The sequence below is a fragment of the Sesamum indicum genome, linkage group LG10, assembly GCF_026168435.1.
Source record: "Sesamum indicum cultivar Baizhima isolate 11 linkage group LG10, ASM2616843v1, whole genome shotgun sequence".
Classification (NCBI taxonomy): domain Eukaryota; kingdom Viridiplantae; phylum Streptophyta; class Magnoliopsida; order Lamiales; family Pedaliaceae; genus Sesamum; species Sesamum indicum.
In genome coordinates, this window is record NC_142666.1 from 15,739,951 (window position 1) to 15,758,868 (window position 18,918).

The following is an 18,918-nucleotide window of genomic DNA, read 5'->3' on the forward strand; positions in this document are numbered from 1 at the left end:
ATGGCGTCCAACACGCAACAATTTGGGGTTAGACACGATGATCCACCTAGGAAAAGCAACAAGGTAAGTAATCTTGAAGAACGTTTAAATCAACTCACAACTGTTGTTGAAAAAGTTGTTGCAGATACTTATCAACAAGCCAAAGCATGTGGTATCTGCACCTTAACGGGGCACGCTACCGACATGTGCCCAACTCTTCAAGAATTAACTACCGAACATGCCGACGCCGTAGGAGGATTCGCCGGACAACAACAAAGAAGATATGATCCCTTCTCCAACACATACATCCCCGGATGGAGGGACCACCCGAATCTGAATTACGGCAACCAACACTTTCAAAAACCCCAATACCGACCACCTGCACAGCCTAACCCCACGCCTAACACATCTCTTGAAGACATGATGAAAGCACTAGTGACCAACACACAACAATTCCAACAACAGACCCAACAATTCCAGCAACAGACCTAAGCGAGCTTCCAACAATTTCAGCAACAGACCCAGGCGAGCATTCAAAATCTAGAATCTCAAATCAGTCAGCTGGCATCGTCTGTTGGTAAGCTAGAATCTCAAGGTAAGCTACCTTCTCAATCTGTCATTAACCCTAGACAAAATGTTAGTGCTATTACGCTTCGTAGTAGAAAAGAATTGCAGGAACATGTGAACGAAGATGACACCAAACGTGGGCACGGTGTGAAAAGAAAGCCGAAAAAAGAAATTGAGGTCCAACAAGAACAAACCAAACACGAAGTGGACCATCCGCAGCCTTTGGTAACTAGACCACCATTCCCAGAGAGATTCACCAAAGGGAAGAAGGAAGAGGAGGAAAAAGAGATCCTTGAAACGTTCCGTAAAGTGGAGGTAAACATCCCGCTGCTCGATGCCATCAAGCAAATACCCCGATACGCGAAATTTCTCAAAGAATTGTGCACTAGCAAAGGTAAACTCAAGATAAACGAACATGTAAGTATGGGGGAGAACGTCTCCGCAATTCTCCAACGAAAATTACCCCCAAAATGCAATGATCCAGGTACGTTTTCTATCCCTTGCAAAATTGGAAAAAATGGAATAGAAAAAGCAATGTGTGATTTAGGTGCTTCTATCAATATTATGCCTCTTACTATGTATGAATTTTTGAATGTTGGCCTATTGAAAGAAACCGGGGTCTTTCTTCAACTTGCCGATCGTTCTGTAGTCTACCCCGAAGGAGTTCTTGAGGATGTACTTGTGCAAGTTAATGAATTGGTTTTTCCTGCTGATTTTTATGTGCTTGATATGATGGGGGATATTTCTCCCAATTCTACATCCATCTTTCTAGGAAGACCATTCCTTAAAACCTCAAAAACCAAAATTGATGCTGATGCCAGAATTCTCTCTATGGAATTTGATAATGAGGTTATGAGTTTTAAAATTGATGGTGCCATGAAATATTCTAATGATGTGCATTCTATTTTTCTCATTGATTCTATTAATCCTTTATTGCAAAAAAATGCTATGTTCAATGGTAGAGGAGCATTCAAGACAACAATTTCCAAAAGATCGAGTCGAAGAACTTACAAGAAAAAAGTCTTTCATGACAAAATAAGTTCAAGGAAGAAGTCATCAATGGACTGCCAAGTTCCCCTAAATCCACACCATCACCTTGTGCATTACATAGAAGAAGTGGATTTAAAGTGTCCAACTTATTCAAGTTGAGGCACAACAATGTCTAGCCAAAAACATTAAAGAAAAGCGCTGCATGGGAGGCAACCCATGAATTTCTATCCCTTCTCTTTTTCGTTTCATTTTATTTTAGTTTTAGTGTTTTTATTCAAGCTTTGCGATGCGTGCCATGCTTAATGAAACATCTAAATCTGTTTGGACGCTCAAATTGGATAGATTTGAAGTTTTCACTAAGCGTGCCCACGCTTAGTCGATCTTTCAAAACTGTTTAACTCACTTCATCAAAACAGATTTGGAGTTTCCACTAAGCGTGTCCACACTTAGTCGCACTTCGTAGGCTGTTATTTCACTTCATTTACTTTCATTTATTTTTTTTATTATTATTTTTATTTTTATTTTTATTTTTATTTATGATAAAAAAATCAAAAATTCAAAAAATCAAAATGAAGAAGGAAATCAGTCAAAATCTTTCCACTTCTATTCATATATTTTACCAAGATTTTCTCTAACTTCATCTTTATCTTCATTAACTCTCTCTCTCACTTTCTCTCGCAGCAATTTCACCTACCACCAAGATCTCTCCCCCTCTCAATTCATATGAAGTTGCCGCCACCAGCCCAACCACGCCATGAACTCTTCACGGCATGCACTCAGGGACGCTTCCTTAAACTCTCTCTCATTTTAATTTTTAATCCTTAAGTTGCATGTCAATGTCCACATTGAGGACAATGTGAATTTTAAGTGTGGGGGTGTGGTTCTTGAGCTTATACATGATAATTTTTGTTGATATGATTGGTGGTAGATGAATTTTCTTTGTGCCTAGCGAAAATTTTTGCTTTTTCTTTTTCAAGTTGACTTGAAAAGAGAAACTTTTTGGCAAATTTTGGTGAAAAAACTTTGGCATGATAAAACCCTTTCAATTTAGACGACTCTTGGCTTGATAGTGCTATGTGCAAAAAGAATACATGTTTTATGTTTGAGGATAGTACATAAGTTGAAAACTTGTCTTCACCAAAATGACTTGGGTTAAAATCTTCTGATGTAGGATTAGTGGAGTAAAACATACCTCGTGAGATCTTGAGCCTGATATGTCCATAAAAAATCTTTATTCTTTCTTGAGCGAATAACACTTCTATGGCTTTGTCTTCCTAGAACTTGCCTTGAACCACATCGAGGCCACAAAAATGTGTATTTATTTGGATATGATAAAGGCATTAGAAATCACTTTCGGCCTTCTTCAACCACCCAACACATTTTAACATTAGAGAACCCCTTTGAGCCTTTTGACCTATTTTATTAAATAACCCGTCATATACAAACCTATCCCGTCGTTTGTTTAAAACTTTGATTTTGATCCCTCTAAGAATTACTAGAGCATCAAGGGAAATGAGTTTATGTTCAAAAGAACAAGTTCTCAAAATGGGAGATTTTCAAAACCTTTGTGATTTACATGCTTAAAAGATGTATCTCAAAATAAGTGTGGGGGTTCCAAAATTATGTTCTTCTTCACTTTGTGGGAACTGACATCAATTTTCTTGGTCTATCCCTATCACAAAAAAATTGGAGAGGAGAAAAAGAAAAAAAAAAAGAGAAAGAAGAAAAGAAAAAAAAAAGGAGAGAAAAAAAAATATAAAGGAATAAGAAAGGCATAGTTCAATGAATTATCGAAAGATCTTGAAGGGAGATGAGTAAACTTTGAGAGCTTCGAATTATTGTTCACTCAAATTTTTTTTTTGGTGCTCTAATTAGTTTCTTGGAATTTAACCTCATTATCCTTTTATCCTACCCCAAACCAAAGCCCCATTACAACCAAAATTAAAGACCTTTTGATCCATATATGTGCATATTTCAAAAGTGGTGGAGATGTGGTGTATAGGCAAGCCTATGGTGAAGCATTGTCGTAGTAAGTGTCGAGAGATACACTAGAGCCATATATACACTTGAGAGAATGGAAAGTGAAGAGAAAATAGTCCACTAGTTTTATGCGATTGGTTTTGATAATGGTCATCACGTGAAAACTTGTTTGATACATGTTGAATTATCTCCTTCATAAAGTATATCATTTACTTTGCACATGACTACAAATTGCCTTGAGTAGTTTAAAATTTTGGAGGGATTTTTTTAATGTATCTTGATTTTTGCTTGAGGACAAGCAAATGGCTAAGTGTGGGGGTATTTGATAACTCTGCAATTATCATGATTTTATAGTGATTTAATCTTTCTTTTTAAGCCAAAACATCCCTAATTATGTGATTTTATTGCATATTCAGCAAAAAAGGAAGATATGAAGCAAAGATGGCAAAATCAAGGTAAAATCGAAATTAAAGTCATCAGAAAGGAGAAAAAGAAGATTACAAGGAAATCTCTGCAGAATTGACTAAGCATGCCCACGCTTGGTGGAGTGATCAACTCGGGATAAGGATAAGCACGAGCAATTTCCGCAAAAGATAAAGGAATCAAGTGTTTAGATTCAGAAAGGACTCTTTGAAGCTTATCTCTTGTAATTTATTTACCTTTTTAGAGTTTATCACGTATCTATCTCCCCCTTATGTCTAGATTCGTAGGAAACTTTTATTATAAATAGGGAGAATCTCTTCATTTGAGGATTCAGTTATTATTTAGAATTCCATAGAATTCTTGTTCATCTTTTCTCTTTTATTTTTATTTTACAGCCGGAATTAATGGAATTCCACTTATTAGTGTGTTCTTTCATTAATATGTCCGGCTAAATTTTTTATTTCCTGGTTAAGGTATGGTGATTGCTTGATTCCCATTATGTTGTGAAATCTAATCTGCGTTCTACACTTATCAAACAAATATTCATGTTATTCTCTGGGCTTTAATTACAAACGTCTGATTTGTGAATGATTCGACCGGTTGTTCATTATCAAGAAGGTTTGCTTAGCTAATTGGACTTTATAAATCCGTGTAATTGTTTATTTAGTTCAATACTTAGTGACAACGTAGCATGATTAGTTATGTCACAGTATTTAATTATGTTATGGGGAATGCATGATCTAGTTTAAACGAATTGTCCTCGTAGGAGTTTGTTGATTCGAATCAGGCCTTTCTAATTCTTAATGCTGTTAATAGATTAAATCTTGTGGACGTTCCCAAGGTTGTCTGTTAATTAGAGATCTAGCCAACGGTCGTACCTTGGCTAACGAAAAGGTAAGGAAAGGTGAGGTTGTTAGGTCGTACCAATGACCATAACTGGTTTATTTGTCCATACATGTGTTATTCTTGCATAATTAATCAACTCACAAGAATCAAGCATAATCCTAGCCTTAATCGGGAAATCTCACTCTCATATCTCTTTCAGGTATTTTTAATTATTTAGTTTTTGATCACTTCTTTTTATCACAACCTTCCCTATTATTTTCCATTTTTCTAAAAGAAATTAACTTAAAACCAATCCCTGTCGATCGACCCTACTCCCACTTTCACAAGTGTAGTAGGAATTATTTTTGGTGACTTCGACACTCATCAACTGCAGAGTTACAAACAAAATCACTAATCCATGAGGGAGGCTGAGAATGTCTCTGGGACCTTCTCACAGTGACGGCAGGAATATGAGGATTGGATTCAGCTGAGAATTGACTGTAGAATCAGGGATGATTGTGGCAGGAGAAGTATCGCCTGATTCAGAATGATTATCAGATGAAGAGAAAATGGGATCAGGAGTGGAATGAGTTAAAACTAGGGCTTGCAACGAGTCGAGCTCGACCATTTTTGTCGAGCTCGAGCTCGAATCTGTGATTCCGAACTCGAGCTCACCCAGGTCAAGCTCGAGCTCGATATAGTATTTTCGAGCTCGCGAATTTATTCCAGAAATTGCAGCAGAATGGAGGTGGGAAGAAGAGGAATTTTACAACATTACATACAAAATTTTTCAGAAATTTTGCTAATCGATAATGGTCTTCCATACAACATTACAACTCTTACAAAAGCAAACAACAACAACAAGAATTAAACAAATCATTATCCACTGAAAACACACCCAAACCCAAGAAAAAGAATTAAACAAGATGTGCTAAAAACACACCTAAACCCAAGAAAAAGAAGAATAAGTAAAATGCAACAGAAAAGTAAAGATTAACTGGAAGCTATACTCGTCGCCGTCCTCGTTGCGGACTTACCGTCCTTGTTTCCATGAGTTTGGGGCTAGGGTTCTAAGAGATGGGTTTGGGGAAGAAATGAGAGGAGAAAGATGGAAGCCGTACTCGTCGCCGTCTTCGTTGCCGACCTACCGTCTTTGTTGCCGTGAGTTTGGGGTTAGGGATCTAAGAGATTGATTTGGGAAGAATTGAGAGAGGAGAAAGAATGAAGAAGAAACAGAAAGAGAGAAAGAAAGAGGAAGAAGAAACGAGAACAAGAGAGAGAAAGTGATGTGTTTTTTATTTTTGACTTTTTGTATTACTATTACTATTATTATTATTATTATTATTACTATTACTATTATTATTATTATTATTATTATTATTATTATTATTTTAAATCATGAGATCAAATTATAAAATTTTTACATAGATATAATTGAAATTAATATATGTTCATAATTTACAAAATTTATATATTTATAAATGTTAGTAACATTGATGTAACTATCATCTTACAGTATTGAACAACATGGGTTAATCGGGCCATCAAAATTCAGATCAGACCGTTAGATATGATAAAACTTACAAAAAATATATTTTGGTAAAGTTTTAGACTTATTGGATATACGGGTGTCAAGATATCGTACTCGAAGCATAAGAGTAATCATTCAAGACGGTGTATCGTTGAATCAGGCCATGTAATTTTAAATCATACTGTCAGATATGATCTAATGGACACAGTCTTGTATATATTTAAATTTCGTATGAATCAAGTACCCGGATTTTAAGATATCTTAATTATTGATTAAATTTTTTAATCTCATTATATATATAATAAAATAATAATTAAAATTATTCAACCATCATCATCATAATCATTATTATTATTATTATTTTAAATAATGAAATCGAATCATCAAATTTTTATATAGATATAGTTGAAATTAATATATGTTAACAATTTGCAAAATTTATATATTTATAAATGTTAGTATAACATTGATGTAACTATCATCTTACATTGTTGAAAAACATGGGTTAATCGGGCTATCATTATTCAGATTTGACCGTTAGATATGATAAAACTTATAAAAAGATACATTTGGTAAAGTTTTAGATTTATTGGATATACGGATGTTGAGATATCGTATTCGAAACATAAGAGTAATCATTCAAGATGGTGTATCGTTGAATCAGGCCATGTGATTTTAAATCATACCGTCGGATATGATCTAATGGACACAATCTTGTATATATTTAAATTTCGTATGAATCAGGTGCCCGAATTTTAAAATATCGTACTTATTAATTAAACTTTTTAATCTCATTATATAAATAATAAAATAATAATTAGAATTGTTCAACCACCATCATCATCATCATTATTATTATTGTTGTTATTATTGTTATTATTATTATAATTTTTAGATTAATTCATAGTAATTACTAAATTTTGACATAAATTTATAAATAATAAAAAATTATAAGTGAATTACTTGTCAATTTAAGAAAAATATAACGTAATACAAATATATATTAAAATATAACATAAAATTTATATATGTCATATTAAATAATAATTTTAATTATAAAAAATTATAATTTACTAAGTTGTTGATTAAATTTATTTTTATATAAAGATTAAATGTATAAATAAAAGCACCATAATTTATTATTATCCAAAATAAAATGTATGATATTGATTAATAATTATAATATATGGTTAATTTTAATTATAAAACTGATCAAATAATAAATATAAAATTAAATATATAAATAATTCAAAAATAAAAAAGTATATAAAAAAATAAAAAATATTCACTGGCTCGCGAGCTGGTGAACACCCAAATATGAGCTCGAGCTCGAGCTCGAGTCAAGCTCAAAGTCGAGCCGGCTCGACTCATCTGCCACCCCTAGTTAAAACTGGAGGAGAATGAAGGGAGGTAGGACTGATATCAGGGACGGAGTCATGCATAGGGAGAAGTAGAGGCGTAGATGAGGTTGCTGGAGTATTGGATTTAGAGGCATAAGGAAAGATAGACTCATGAAACACACATCTCTACATATAAGAATTATTTGGTTGTGGATGTCATATAATTTGCAAGCTTTTTGACCCTGAATGTACCCCAAAAATATACATTCTAATGCTCTCGGTTCAAACTTGGACCGTTGTGGATGAATATTTGAGGCAAATGAGCTCAAGTTATCATAGGAGGAAGGAAAATGATGTAGGATCTCAAAACGGGTGCTCCAGTTTAATGTAGGGTTAGGTAGTTTGTTTATAATATGAGTGGTTATGAGGATAGAGTCTCCCAAAAATTGTTTTGGTAAATATGAGTGAAACATTAGCATAATGTTTGGATTCGTTTTCTAAGTATTTTGTTGTGTTTTGTGAAGATAGAGAGAGAAAAACAAAGATAAATAAATGTGTCTTAGAGATAGTATGCATATTTGATTTTATTTTTAGAGATAATTTAAAATAAGTATTGTATGTTTAATATTGTGGTTTGAAAGACAAAAATTACTATTTATTATCAAATCAAGTTTTTTTATATATATTTATGTATATGTATGTGTATAAATATGTATTTATGTTAAAACAGTTAAAAACACCTAGATAAGGTGTTTTTGAATGAATGTCAAACATAGGGTATATTTTGACACGTTCCAAAGATTATTTAAAAATGAAAACAAACATAGTACAGAGTTTTCACTACAAAAAAAGGTGGGATTTGTGACGGTTTTAGGACGATTTTGTTTTACTTTGGAACGGTTTCAAGAACACATAGCCGGACTTTGGGACGACAATTGGAACGGAAGGAAATCAATGTCATCAATGTGCAAACAATTTTTATAGGGGATAAATATATTAAGTTCCTCTTTGATGGCGTATTTAAATAAGTCAATTTTACTTTTGTATAATTACAGAAAAATACTTCTGACAGTGAAATAATTTATATAATGTTATTGATATTTTTATGAGATATATCTATAATATTTTATAAAGTACAGATAATTTGTATAAATGCTATTCATATTTGTGGTGATATATGTGTACTTATTCAAAAGATATAGAAATTTATAGAAGCAAACCATATATTATGAGGCATGAATATAAATTCCCTTTTTATATATGCTAAACTTAGCAGGAGGAGGGCATTTAATTACTCATATCATGGTGAATAGTAATTTACCTTTTTGTGGTATTGAAAATAAATAGATTGTCTATCTATAAAAAAATAAATAACAATATTGCTTTATTTTTTAAAATATAAAGAAATAAATTTTATATTTTTAAAATATAAAAAATAACTTATTATTTTATTTTTTACAAGACGGTTTGTTTGTCTATTTTTCATAATTCAGACATATATAGATTGCAATTTACCCATCGATTCCTTAATCATCTCTTGGCCGGTTCCAAGCAAGAGGAGATCATCTACGCATAATCAAACTTCTCCCATATGCAAATGGCATATTCAAAGCCGCACGCAATTCTGATCCCCTACCCTTATCAAGGCCACGTCACTCCTATGATCAATCTGGCAATCAGACTGGCTTCAAGAGGCTTCACAATCACTTTTGTCCAAACTGAGTTCATTCATCAGTTCATGTGCAAAGCCCAGAATCTGCCTGCTGCTAGTTTCGATTTATTTGCCGAGGCACGGAAATCTGGCCTCGACATACGTTACACGACCATCTCCGACGGGTTTCCCCTGGACTTCGACAGGCATCTCAACTTCAACGAGTATTGGGAGTCTATGTTTCGGAATTTTCCTGATCGTGTTGATGAAATTGTGGTGAAGACAATGGAAGATGATGTATTGCCAGAGACGCCTCCTTTTCTCCTGGTTGCTGATACTTTCTACACATGGCCAGCAACCATAGCCAAGAAACACAACATGGTGAATATCTCCTTCTGGACAGAACCTGCTATCGTGTTCTCACTGAACTATCACTTGGAGCTTCTCAGACAAAACGGCTTCTCAGACAAAACACAACATGGTAAAAATTTTTCTTTTCTTTTTTTGTTTTTTCTCACTTTTGGGTAAAAAATTTCACATAGCATCATTTACTTGTACCATTAATACCACTAATGCATTCAGCATCTTCATCAACTCTCTGATGCACATATGAGGGGATTTGTGGGAACAAGAAGAGAAAAATGAGTGATTGGTAGGAGGAAGTGAAATTGATATGACAAGACATCTTGTCTAATGTGCAGCCCACTTTGTCATTTTCATACAAATTTCACATACAATTCATATGTATTTTGTCTCTTATTTGGGCAGTTTGGTAAATCCATAATTATATACTATAAAATTCAATTCACATACCGACATAATTACTATCATTTTAAAAGACAAAACATGTGATTCCGTATATGTTTTCAATTATATTCTCAATTCTACACAAAATCAATAAAACATTTTTATATAAATAAAAATGATAAATTAAATATGAAATCAAAACAAAAGAGACAGCCAAAATGGCAAGCAAATTTTTTTCCAAACACACATGCATCTCGATCACTAGATAAAAAGATGGATTGAATTTGTTATTTTCAATTCCTATTGTATTTTTTATTTTATTTAATATGTACATATATATTACATGTATAAATGGTATTACATTACTTCTTTGTCCGATAAATTTACATACAGGTATTGGAGGCAAAACAATCATTTCAATAGTAATATCCAATTAAATATAGGGGTAACTACACTTTCGTCTCCTTAAAATTTGATGTAATTATACGTAAACTTTTTGTGTGTTGGAAATTACATCTAACACTCCTGATGTTTGCTTTCGTCTAACAAATAAGTACACCCATTTGTCAAAATTCACTGAATCTTATTGATATTAACAAAAGAATTAAAAAAAGTTAATATTTACCCTTAATTGATTTAAAACTGATTTATTGCAGGTCAAATAAATTTTTTTTGGATTATACTATAACCGTGAAATATATCTTCTAACATACATTAAGGCGGAAAAATGTATTAGGGTAATTTAGTCACAAAAAGTTTTAGTTTTGACATGTTATAAGTCATTAATAAGTCAATAGGAGGTAAATATAGATTTTTTTTTTCTAATTTTTTTGTTAATATCAGCAAATTGTGAATTTTGATTAAAAGAGAAACTTATTTCTTAGACGGGAGCAAACCTCAAGAGTGCTAAATGTAATTATCAAACCACATGAGGTTTACGTATAATTACACTAAATTTCAGAGGGAGAGAGTGTAATTTTGCCTTTTAAGTGTATTTCATCTTTAATTTGAGGCGATTAATGTTTACAAGATAGATAGAGGTTAATTTCCTCGTTTGTCTAACAACTGCGTTTTGTTTTATACAAAACTCAGGAAATGCTGAAAATTACATAAACTATATTCCGGGCATCCAATCCATTAGCACTAGGGACTTGATGACGTATCTCCAAGATCCAGAAGCTATACCAATGTTGATTAAGATTGTTGAGAAGGGATTTGAGCAGGTGAAAAAAGCAGACTTTATCTTATGTAACACAGTGGAGGAGTTAGAATTGGAAACTCTTGCAGCCCTGAATCAGAAGCATCCAACTTACGCTATTGGTCCAATTAACTTCTACACTGATCTTACCCAAACAAGCATAGCCAAGAGCCTTTGGTCCGAGTCTGACTGCACCCAGTGGCTCAATTCTAAGCCTTCTGGCTCGGTTTTGTACGTTTCGTTTGGCAGCATTGCAGAGAGTAACAAAGAGGAGATCGGAGAGTTAGCTCATGGGCTTCTCATAAGTGAAGTATATTTTGTTTGGGTGCTCCGGCCTGATATTATTGGAGGGCAGGAAAGTGATGCTTTGCCGGAGGGTTTTAAGGATGTTGTAAAAAATAAAGGGCTGATTGTTCCATGGTGCAATCAGAATATGGTCCTTTCCAGCCCGGCAACGGGTGGGTTCTTGACGCACTGTGGTTGGAACTCGATATTGGAAAGTATATGGCATGGTGTACCGATGATTTGTTATCCATTTCTTGTGGACCAACCAACAAACAGGAAGTTAGTGGTTGATGATTGGAAGATTGGAGTCGACCTTTGTGAGGGAGAACAAGTTCGGAGGGAGGAAGTTGCTAGTCAAATTGATATCTTGATGAAGGGTGAAAATTCTGTCCAAATGAAGCGAAAGATCCAGAAAGTCAGCAAGAAATTGCACGATTCCTTGGATGCTGAGGGCTCATCATGCACAAACTTTGATCGGTTTGTAGTGGATTTGAAGGCTAAATTTTGTACGAGAAGCTCATGATTTTAGTCCTTCAATTTGCTTGCGAGTTGCCTGAATTCTGGACTTTCAATAATAGTATGCGGTTCAGTTCCTTTTTGGACATTTCATGATAAAATTTTAGTTTTTATATGTAAATATGTGCATTCATTTACTTATCATACAGACACATAAAAAGGAATTAAGTACAAAACTGACGTAATAGAAGACTTTGGGAATCAACCTCAGTTATAAACATGAGTTCAATTGAATCACAAACTATAGAGCAATCGACTTGTTTGTACATTATGGATATGTTTTAATCCACCAAAATTATTTATCGAACCATCACTTTGTAGACAGTAGTGAGCAAAGAATTGGTTTCTAATATAGTCCTTAAATAAAAAAAAACACGAGTTTTGATCAAAACTAAATTTAATAAAACAACAGCAATAAAATAAAAAATCACGAGTTTTCATTAAGGGAAACGAGCAATTTACCTTCTAAAAAATAAAACATTTAGCCCCACCCGTGATTTAATTAAATAATAATCAAAATTATATCTATAATATATATAGATACTTATATAATAAGATATATATATATATCTAGAAACATATATTTATTATATATATATATATATAATGAGATAGAGCAATTTGGCATGACCATAAAACTAATTGAAAAATTCTTGTCTGAATCAAATTTTGTCGAACCAAACTAATTAAAAAGCAAGTGTATCACACTTGTTATATGATTGGTCATTTTTTCTAAACAATATGCCAATCACACGGCAAATTTATTGTACTTGTTATATAATTTATTCAAGTAAGCCCGGATTGAATCCGGGCTCAAATTTCCGAAACTAACGGAATATTATGCACTTCAATATCATGAAGGGAAAAGTTATTTGCAAGATATAATTATCAAACATGAAGGAAGTTGAAGGACAGGAATCTAATACAAGAATTATTAAGCAACTGGACAAAAAGAGATTTGGAAACTTTGAATGCCCTGGAATTGGTTAAGAATAAACCAACACCGGAGCAAACTCCAAAAGTGCAGAAACATAAAGTAATAACAAACATGGGAAATTTCATGTGGTAGATGTGAATTTATACACACATAAGTTGTAAACGAGTGGATTGATACGTGATGATAATACCTCGTATGATTTAAGGGCATATAGAGCATATGGGCTTAAACTCACATGTGCTCCTGCTGAAAATCGAAAAGGCAGTCTAAAACATAAGTTTCTTCGGACCTAAGCAACAAGGGACTTTAGTTCCTCGTCTTGCTCCAAATAAGGCATGTCTTTTTTATTCAAATGCACCCATGCCTCAATCCCATCACCTTCTCTGTTGTCCATTAACACTGTAAGATTCTCGCTTGGCATTGTCTCAATGCTTGTCCAAATGGGTTTTCCCCAACCAAAATCAACTTCATAGAATTTGCACTTGGTCCAATCACTGAAAAACAGAACACTCATCTCATCGCTGACAATTGTATCGATCAGATTTATTACAGGATCAACGAGGATGTTGTGTCCCCCGTCACCTTGATCACCCAATATCCGAGCACAATCTGCGCTGGTCTTGTGAATGGCATCACCAAGTTTGTCAACCAAGTCTTGGAATCCCAAATCGTTTATGTCACTTGCAGCCTCGCATTTAATCACTGCCTGTGCCGCCAGATTTCCACAAGAATGCTTAGCCAGAGGTGGGATTGTTCTCTTCCTAATGTTAACTGCTTGAGCAATGACGCAACCTCTCCACTCACCCTTTCTAGCTCGATCCACGCCAATGAGAACTTTGGCTATAAGGGCACACACGACGTGCACTCTTGAACCTCCTCCGCTCCTCGTTCCTGCTTTTAGACTCGCTATTGCCTCCTTCTTAAATACAATCCTCTTGGCAACGATACTGGGATCCCTGGTTCTTGGTACATCAATGCCTAAACCAACGTCCATCTTCTTGGACGGAAATAATATGGGAGAATCAAAACTCGGGCTAATTATGAACTTTTCCTCTGTAGAATATTTGTTGGCCATTGCCCAGGCGGCAACCAATGTTGCCATTGACTCTGCATCGGCGATTCTGTGCGACATGCTCACGCCAATTGCCAACCCACCACAAGTAAACGTCATGAGCTGAATGGATAGCAATGGATCTGTGATGTCGTCTACTGCGCAGGGATCACGTGGAAGGAGATCACTTAGCTGATCCGGTTTCACCTGTGCGATGAAGTCCAGAAGATGGACGTCATCCACAACTTGTGCTTCCACAAATTCAGCGCCCTGGTCACTACAATCAACCAAGTGATCGTTCTTGATGTATCTTCCAGCAAACGGGTAGAACTGGGATAGGATTTTTGCCAATGATTCTTCCAAGCACGAGTTTCGTTTGGATTTTTCGGTATCATCATGGGAGCATGTATAGAAGAGAATGATAGGAACATTCATTGGTGGGCTAAGCTCATCTGTTAACGATAAGTTGTACTTGTTGAGGTTTTCGGGTGTTGGGGTCGAAGGCTTTATCAATTTCCGGCCAACTACTTCTACCTTCATGCTTACGCTCAACAAAACACAACTGCCTACGATTACAAAATTCAGACTCCTCACTCAGATTATTTATACTTCCTGCCTTCTTTACTTTATATAACACATTTATGTATTGCCATCACATGCATATTGAGAACACAAATCATAAAATTTACAGTAAGGTGTAAGATCCTGAGTATAGGCATAATTAAATGCTAGGGAAAAGTATAATTTGATCCAGACATATAATTTATTGGGTGGTATTTTTAATCCTATACGAATTAATATTTATAATTTAATTCTATAATTTTAAAATTTTAATAATTTAATCGAGTCGTGTACAAGTTACATACAATTTTTTTAGCCAAAAATTTGAGAAAAGAGCTGAAATTGACAAAATCATAAAATTACAAGAAAACCAATTTTTGCAAGATAAAAATACTATTTTTCTTTTAGTTATATAAATAAATTAAAATTAATTAAATTTGATATGACCCGTCAACTAACGCACATCAGCTTTTAAGGCTGATGCTGACGCGTCAATACTTTTGTCTCCCGTAATAAATGAACCCAAACCCTTTTTTGTCCTTATAGTGTATGCAAAACACTTGTGGCCATCGTTCATTTATTGACAAAATTTAGGTGGTGAGATTAGATGTGTTGAAAAAGTTAAATGCATTGTTGGGACTATTTGAAATTCACGTCTAGAAAATGGCAGAAAATGTTGGCCCTATTGCTTATCTCAGATTAAAAATATAATTTTGCCTATTTTTTTTTTCTCATCAAAGCATAATTAATTTTTCCATACATTTAAAATAGGATTGCAATTTACACCCACGTAATATTAAAAATGAGGAAATTATCTCTTTATAAAAAATAAATACCATTTTATCCCGATGTATTTTAATAAATGAAGCAATTACCTCCCTGCCTAAGGAGGTAAATTGCATCAATTTTAAAAATATAAAGGGTAAATTATTGTATTTTGAAAAATATAGGGAGATAAGTTGGTATTTTATTTTTTATAAGGAGGCTATTTGTCTATTTTCCCTAATACAATTAAGCAGATTGCACTTACCCATTTAAAATATACACATTGATGTTTTTTCAATAAGAGGAGGTTTAAACAATTGATGCTAAAAATCACATGTATTGGGTTTCCTGGTAGTAGGATGCTTTATTGATATTTCTAATTGTTTGCACGACAATTTTGTTACAGCAATCAAATTGTAAACAGAATTAAAAGTAGATTTAAGGATATACTTCGATGATAGATCTCAATCCCAGGACAGGATAAATTCTATAATCTTGGAAGCCAGCATCATAAAAGAGTTTTGCCCATTCTTTTTCTTTCCTTTCTTTTCCTCCAACTAAAGTCATCATAAGCATGTCAAAGAGGAGTTGAGTTTCAACTGACTCAGTGTTGCTTCTCTCATCATCTACCACCATCTCGATGAGTATCACCTTTCCTCTCTTTCCATTGCTCGTTATTGCTTCTTTACATTTTTTCAGTATCTCAACACTTTTCTCATCGCTCCAATCATGAAGTATCCACTATTGATACAAAAATATTAGTGGCCATACTAATATATTTTTCAAAAAGTTTAAATTATTGGAGATAAATATTAACTGTCGTAACACGTCGTTCCTCCCTACATATAGTAAATAATTCTTCCCCGTTTTGAAATTTGATGTTTAATTAATTGTTTTGTTTATTTCAATATTTTTCGTCTAATCCTTAAGAGAAGCTTAAAATTGTAAATCAAGAATTTTTGAAAAAATAATTAGTGTGAATATTTCCTTGATCTTGTGTAAGTATAATTTATTTTTCAGAACTTTTGGGGGAATGTTAGTTGAAATTAAATTTAATTGAGATATTAAACTATTAACTATTTTCTATCAATTCAGCTGAAAGTTTAGATGTGAATTACAAGTGATGCGATAAATTGAAATCAAGTGAAAGTACAAAAATAAAGCACAATTTACCCTTTAGAAATATGTGAAATTCATGTGAGCTTACCTTGAGTAAAACTGCATCTGATGGGGGAATGTACTCGAACATATTTCCCTCAATATACTTCAAGTTCTTTGTCCCGTCCATTCCCGCAACAACCGGTGCAAGATCAAGCACTGTACAATGAATTTGTGGGAACGCCTCCGCTATGGCCTTGGCCAAAGTTCCAGTGCCTCCGCCGACGTCCACGAGAGAATCCAAACCCTCAAACACTTGCCTACAATCTCTGGTAATCACGTGGGCCACCATTGGGGTATCACTTGCCACGCCTTGATCAAACAAATGGCTGAACCTCAGGTTCCGCTCTTTCTGCTCCCAAAATGACATCCCATTATTAATGGTTTGAAACGGTGTGTGGTTGTTAGCATTTTGGAACCATCTACTCAAATGGTGCATTGGCTCCACCAAGATTGGATCAATTTGGGATATTACATAAGGTTTCATGCTCATTGGAAGATCTCCGACCAGAAGACGTGAAGCAGGTGTAAGGGAATAGGCCTCCTCATTAGAGGAATTGATTTTTTCTAATACAAAGAAGCCAGAGTGCACGAGGATTCGCATGAGACGATACATGCAATCGGCTTTGGCTTTGTCGACGCCCGGGAGAGCATCTACCAGTTCAAGGAGGGTCATGGGGCCGCCATGCTTGTGGATGACGTCGGGGATGCCCAGTTCAGTTGCACATTTTAGTGACGTAGAGTTTATGTAGTTGAACACATGATTCCAAATGTGAGCTTCAGCCTCAAGTAGCTCTAGAGATTGTTTTTGATCAACCATCTCCATATCTTCGATTCCTGATTTCAAGTCTGACGGTATATTATAATTAATGGCTTGAGTAGAAAATGCAAGCGATGTATGAATATGTTATGGTTTGTAATATGTATATATATATACATAAATACATTTAGGATGACGTGATTAATTATATGTAGGGATAGTTTTATTTTCCATCCCCAACTTAGGCACTAGTTAAATTAGTTTTAGTTCCCAATATCGCAATCTCATCAATTTTGGTGCCTGATGTTTCTTAAATTCATCAAAATTGATCCCCTCCATTAATTGATCTTCAAAACTACCCGATATAGTGTACCAATTTTGGAGGGAGAAACAGTGGAGATAGTATCTCTCCCCCCAAAAGCATTTTTTTTTTTTTTTAACTTGTGAAGCCTCACCATTTTCTCTTATGCCTTTCGATCCGTCCAGTGAGAGACCAAAGCATTGTCATTGCACGTCCGAGAGTACCCTAGAAAAAGGAACATTTTCTCTCCCCAGCCATTTCGGGTTAAAAAGATGTAAAAGCACGTTTATCTCTTTGAGACCAAATTTTGTAAAATGAGTTTGAAATATTTTTCTTAATTAAGTTACGAAATATTAATTTTCCCACAAACGAACAAACTTTTGTCCTACTCGTATGAGATGAAATTGAAAAATATCCTATAAGCAACCAAAATTATGAAAAAAATATTCCTAATTACAATTTTAAAATAATTTTTGTCTCCTAATATTTTCTATCTATTGCCATAAATTTCTTTCTTTTTTTTGAATTTTTTGTTTGGATCAACTTTTTCTATTTTCTCTATATTGCTCCAGTAATTTCTACAACACATTTTCTTTCACCGAAGATTGCCCATATAGCAATTATCTAGAGAAGCAATAAAAGATGAAATAGAGGATCCCGTCGCCTATGGAGTCAAATCTAACCCTTATTACGGCGCACCTTGACTAGCGATTTTTTTTGTTATTTTTTGGATTTTTATTTTGGTCCCTATTAAAAGTTGAATTTCTAAAGTATTTTATAGACTTTTGATAGAATAGAACCTCCCAAGCCTATCTAATTATGTAAACATACCCTATTCCAACTCTAAAATATATTTTTTTCCACACACCACTCAATAGGCTATAATAAACAAAAACTCAACTTTCAACCACCATAATTTATGATATTCCACATCTAAAGTTATTGAGTTTAATTGGATCTTGTAGGGGAGATAGAAGGAAGTTGAGGCACGAATTTGAGGTAATTTCTAACCCCAAACTTTTAGTTTAATCAAGTCGTGATAAGATAGGTTATTTGATAGTACCTAGAACATTTATACTTTAGGAGCTATGTAATTGATTAAAGTTTTGAATTATTGGTGTAAAATATTATAGCTACTACGTATTTATATATATGAATTAGAAACATCTAGAACTGATTGAAATTTTTATTTAATAATGTATGAGTTTTCAAGGGGGAGTTATACGTGTTGACGTAATGGAAACAGTTTCTGAATATAGGGAAAATTCATTATATTCGTATATTAAAAATTTTATTTTACTAAGAACGATTTCTTTTTATGAAACCCTATTTAGTTCTCAAAATATTCATAAA

At 34.0% G+C, this 18,918-nt stretch overlaps 4 protein-coding genes across 4 annotated transcripts; 2 read left to right on the forward strand and 2 right to left on the reverse strand.

Moving 5' to 3' along the window:
• LOC105172102 (uncharacterized) lies at nucleotides 1-5,421 on the forward strand. Its single transcript, XM_020697250.2, has 4 exons — nucleotides 1-414; nucleotides 493-1,030; nucleotides 1,157-1,395; nucleotides 5,290-5,421. Exons 1-4 carry the CDS (start codon nucleotides 1-3, stop codon nucleotides 5,419-5,421), a joined length of 1,323 nt encoding a protein of 440 aa, XP_020552909.2.
• Nucleotides 5,422-9,124: 3,703 nt separating this feature from the next.
• Nucleotides 9,125-12,153, forward strand: LOC105171979 (UDP-glycosyltransferase 86A1). The gene is made up of 2 exons (XM_011093282.3): nucleotides 9,125-9,767; nucleotides 11,126-12,153. The coding sequence occupies exons 1-2, from the start codon at nucleotides 9,227-9,229 to the stop codon at nucleotides 12,037-12,039; spliced, it is 1,455 nt and encodes a 484-aa protein (XP_011091584.1). The 5' UTR covers nucleotides 9,125-9,226; the 3' UTR covers nucleotides 12,040-12,153.
• Nucleotides 12,154-12,917: 764 nt separating this feature from the next.
• LOC105172101 (pelargonidin 3-O-(6-caffeoylglucoside) 5-O-(6-O-malonylglucoside) 4'''-malonyltransferase-like) lies at nucleotides 12,918-15,462 on the reverse strand. Its single transcript, XM_011093439.2, has one exon. It carries the CDS (start codon nucleotides 14,558-14,560, stop codon nucleotides 13,259-13,261), a length of 1,302 nt encoding a protein of 433 aa, XP_011091741.1. The 5' UTR covers nucleotides 14,561-15,462; the 3' UTR covers nucleotides 12,918-13,258.
• Nucleotides 15,463-15,614: 152 nt separating this feature from the next.
• Nucleotides 15,615-17,410, reverse strand: LOC105171978 (putative O-methyltransferase 3). The gene is made up of 2 exons (XM_011093281.3): nucleotides 16,554-17,410; nucleotides 15,615-16,087 (listed from the first exon to the last, which is right to left on the reverse strand). The coding sequence occupies exons 1-2, from the start codon at nucleotides 17,328-17,330 to the stop codon at nucleotides 15,785-15,787; spliced, it is 1,080 nt and encodes a 359-aa protein (XP_011091583.1). The 5' UTR covers nucleotides 17,331-17,410; the 3' UTR covers nucleotides 15,615-15,784.
• Between the last annotated feature and the right edge of the window lie 1,508 nt (nucleotides 17,411-18,918).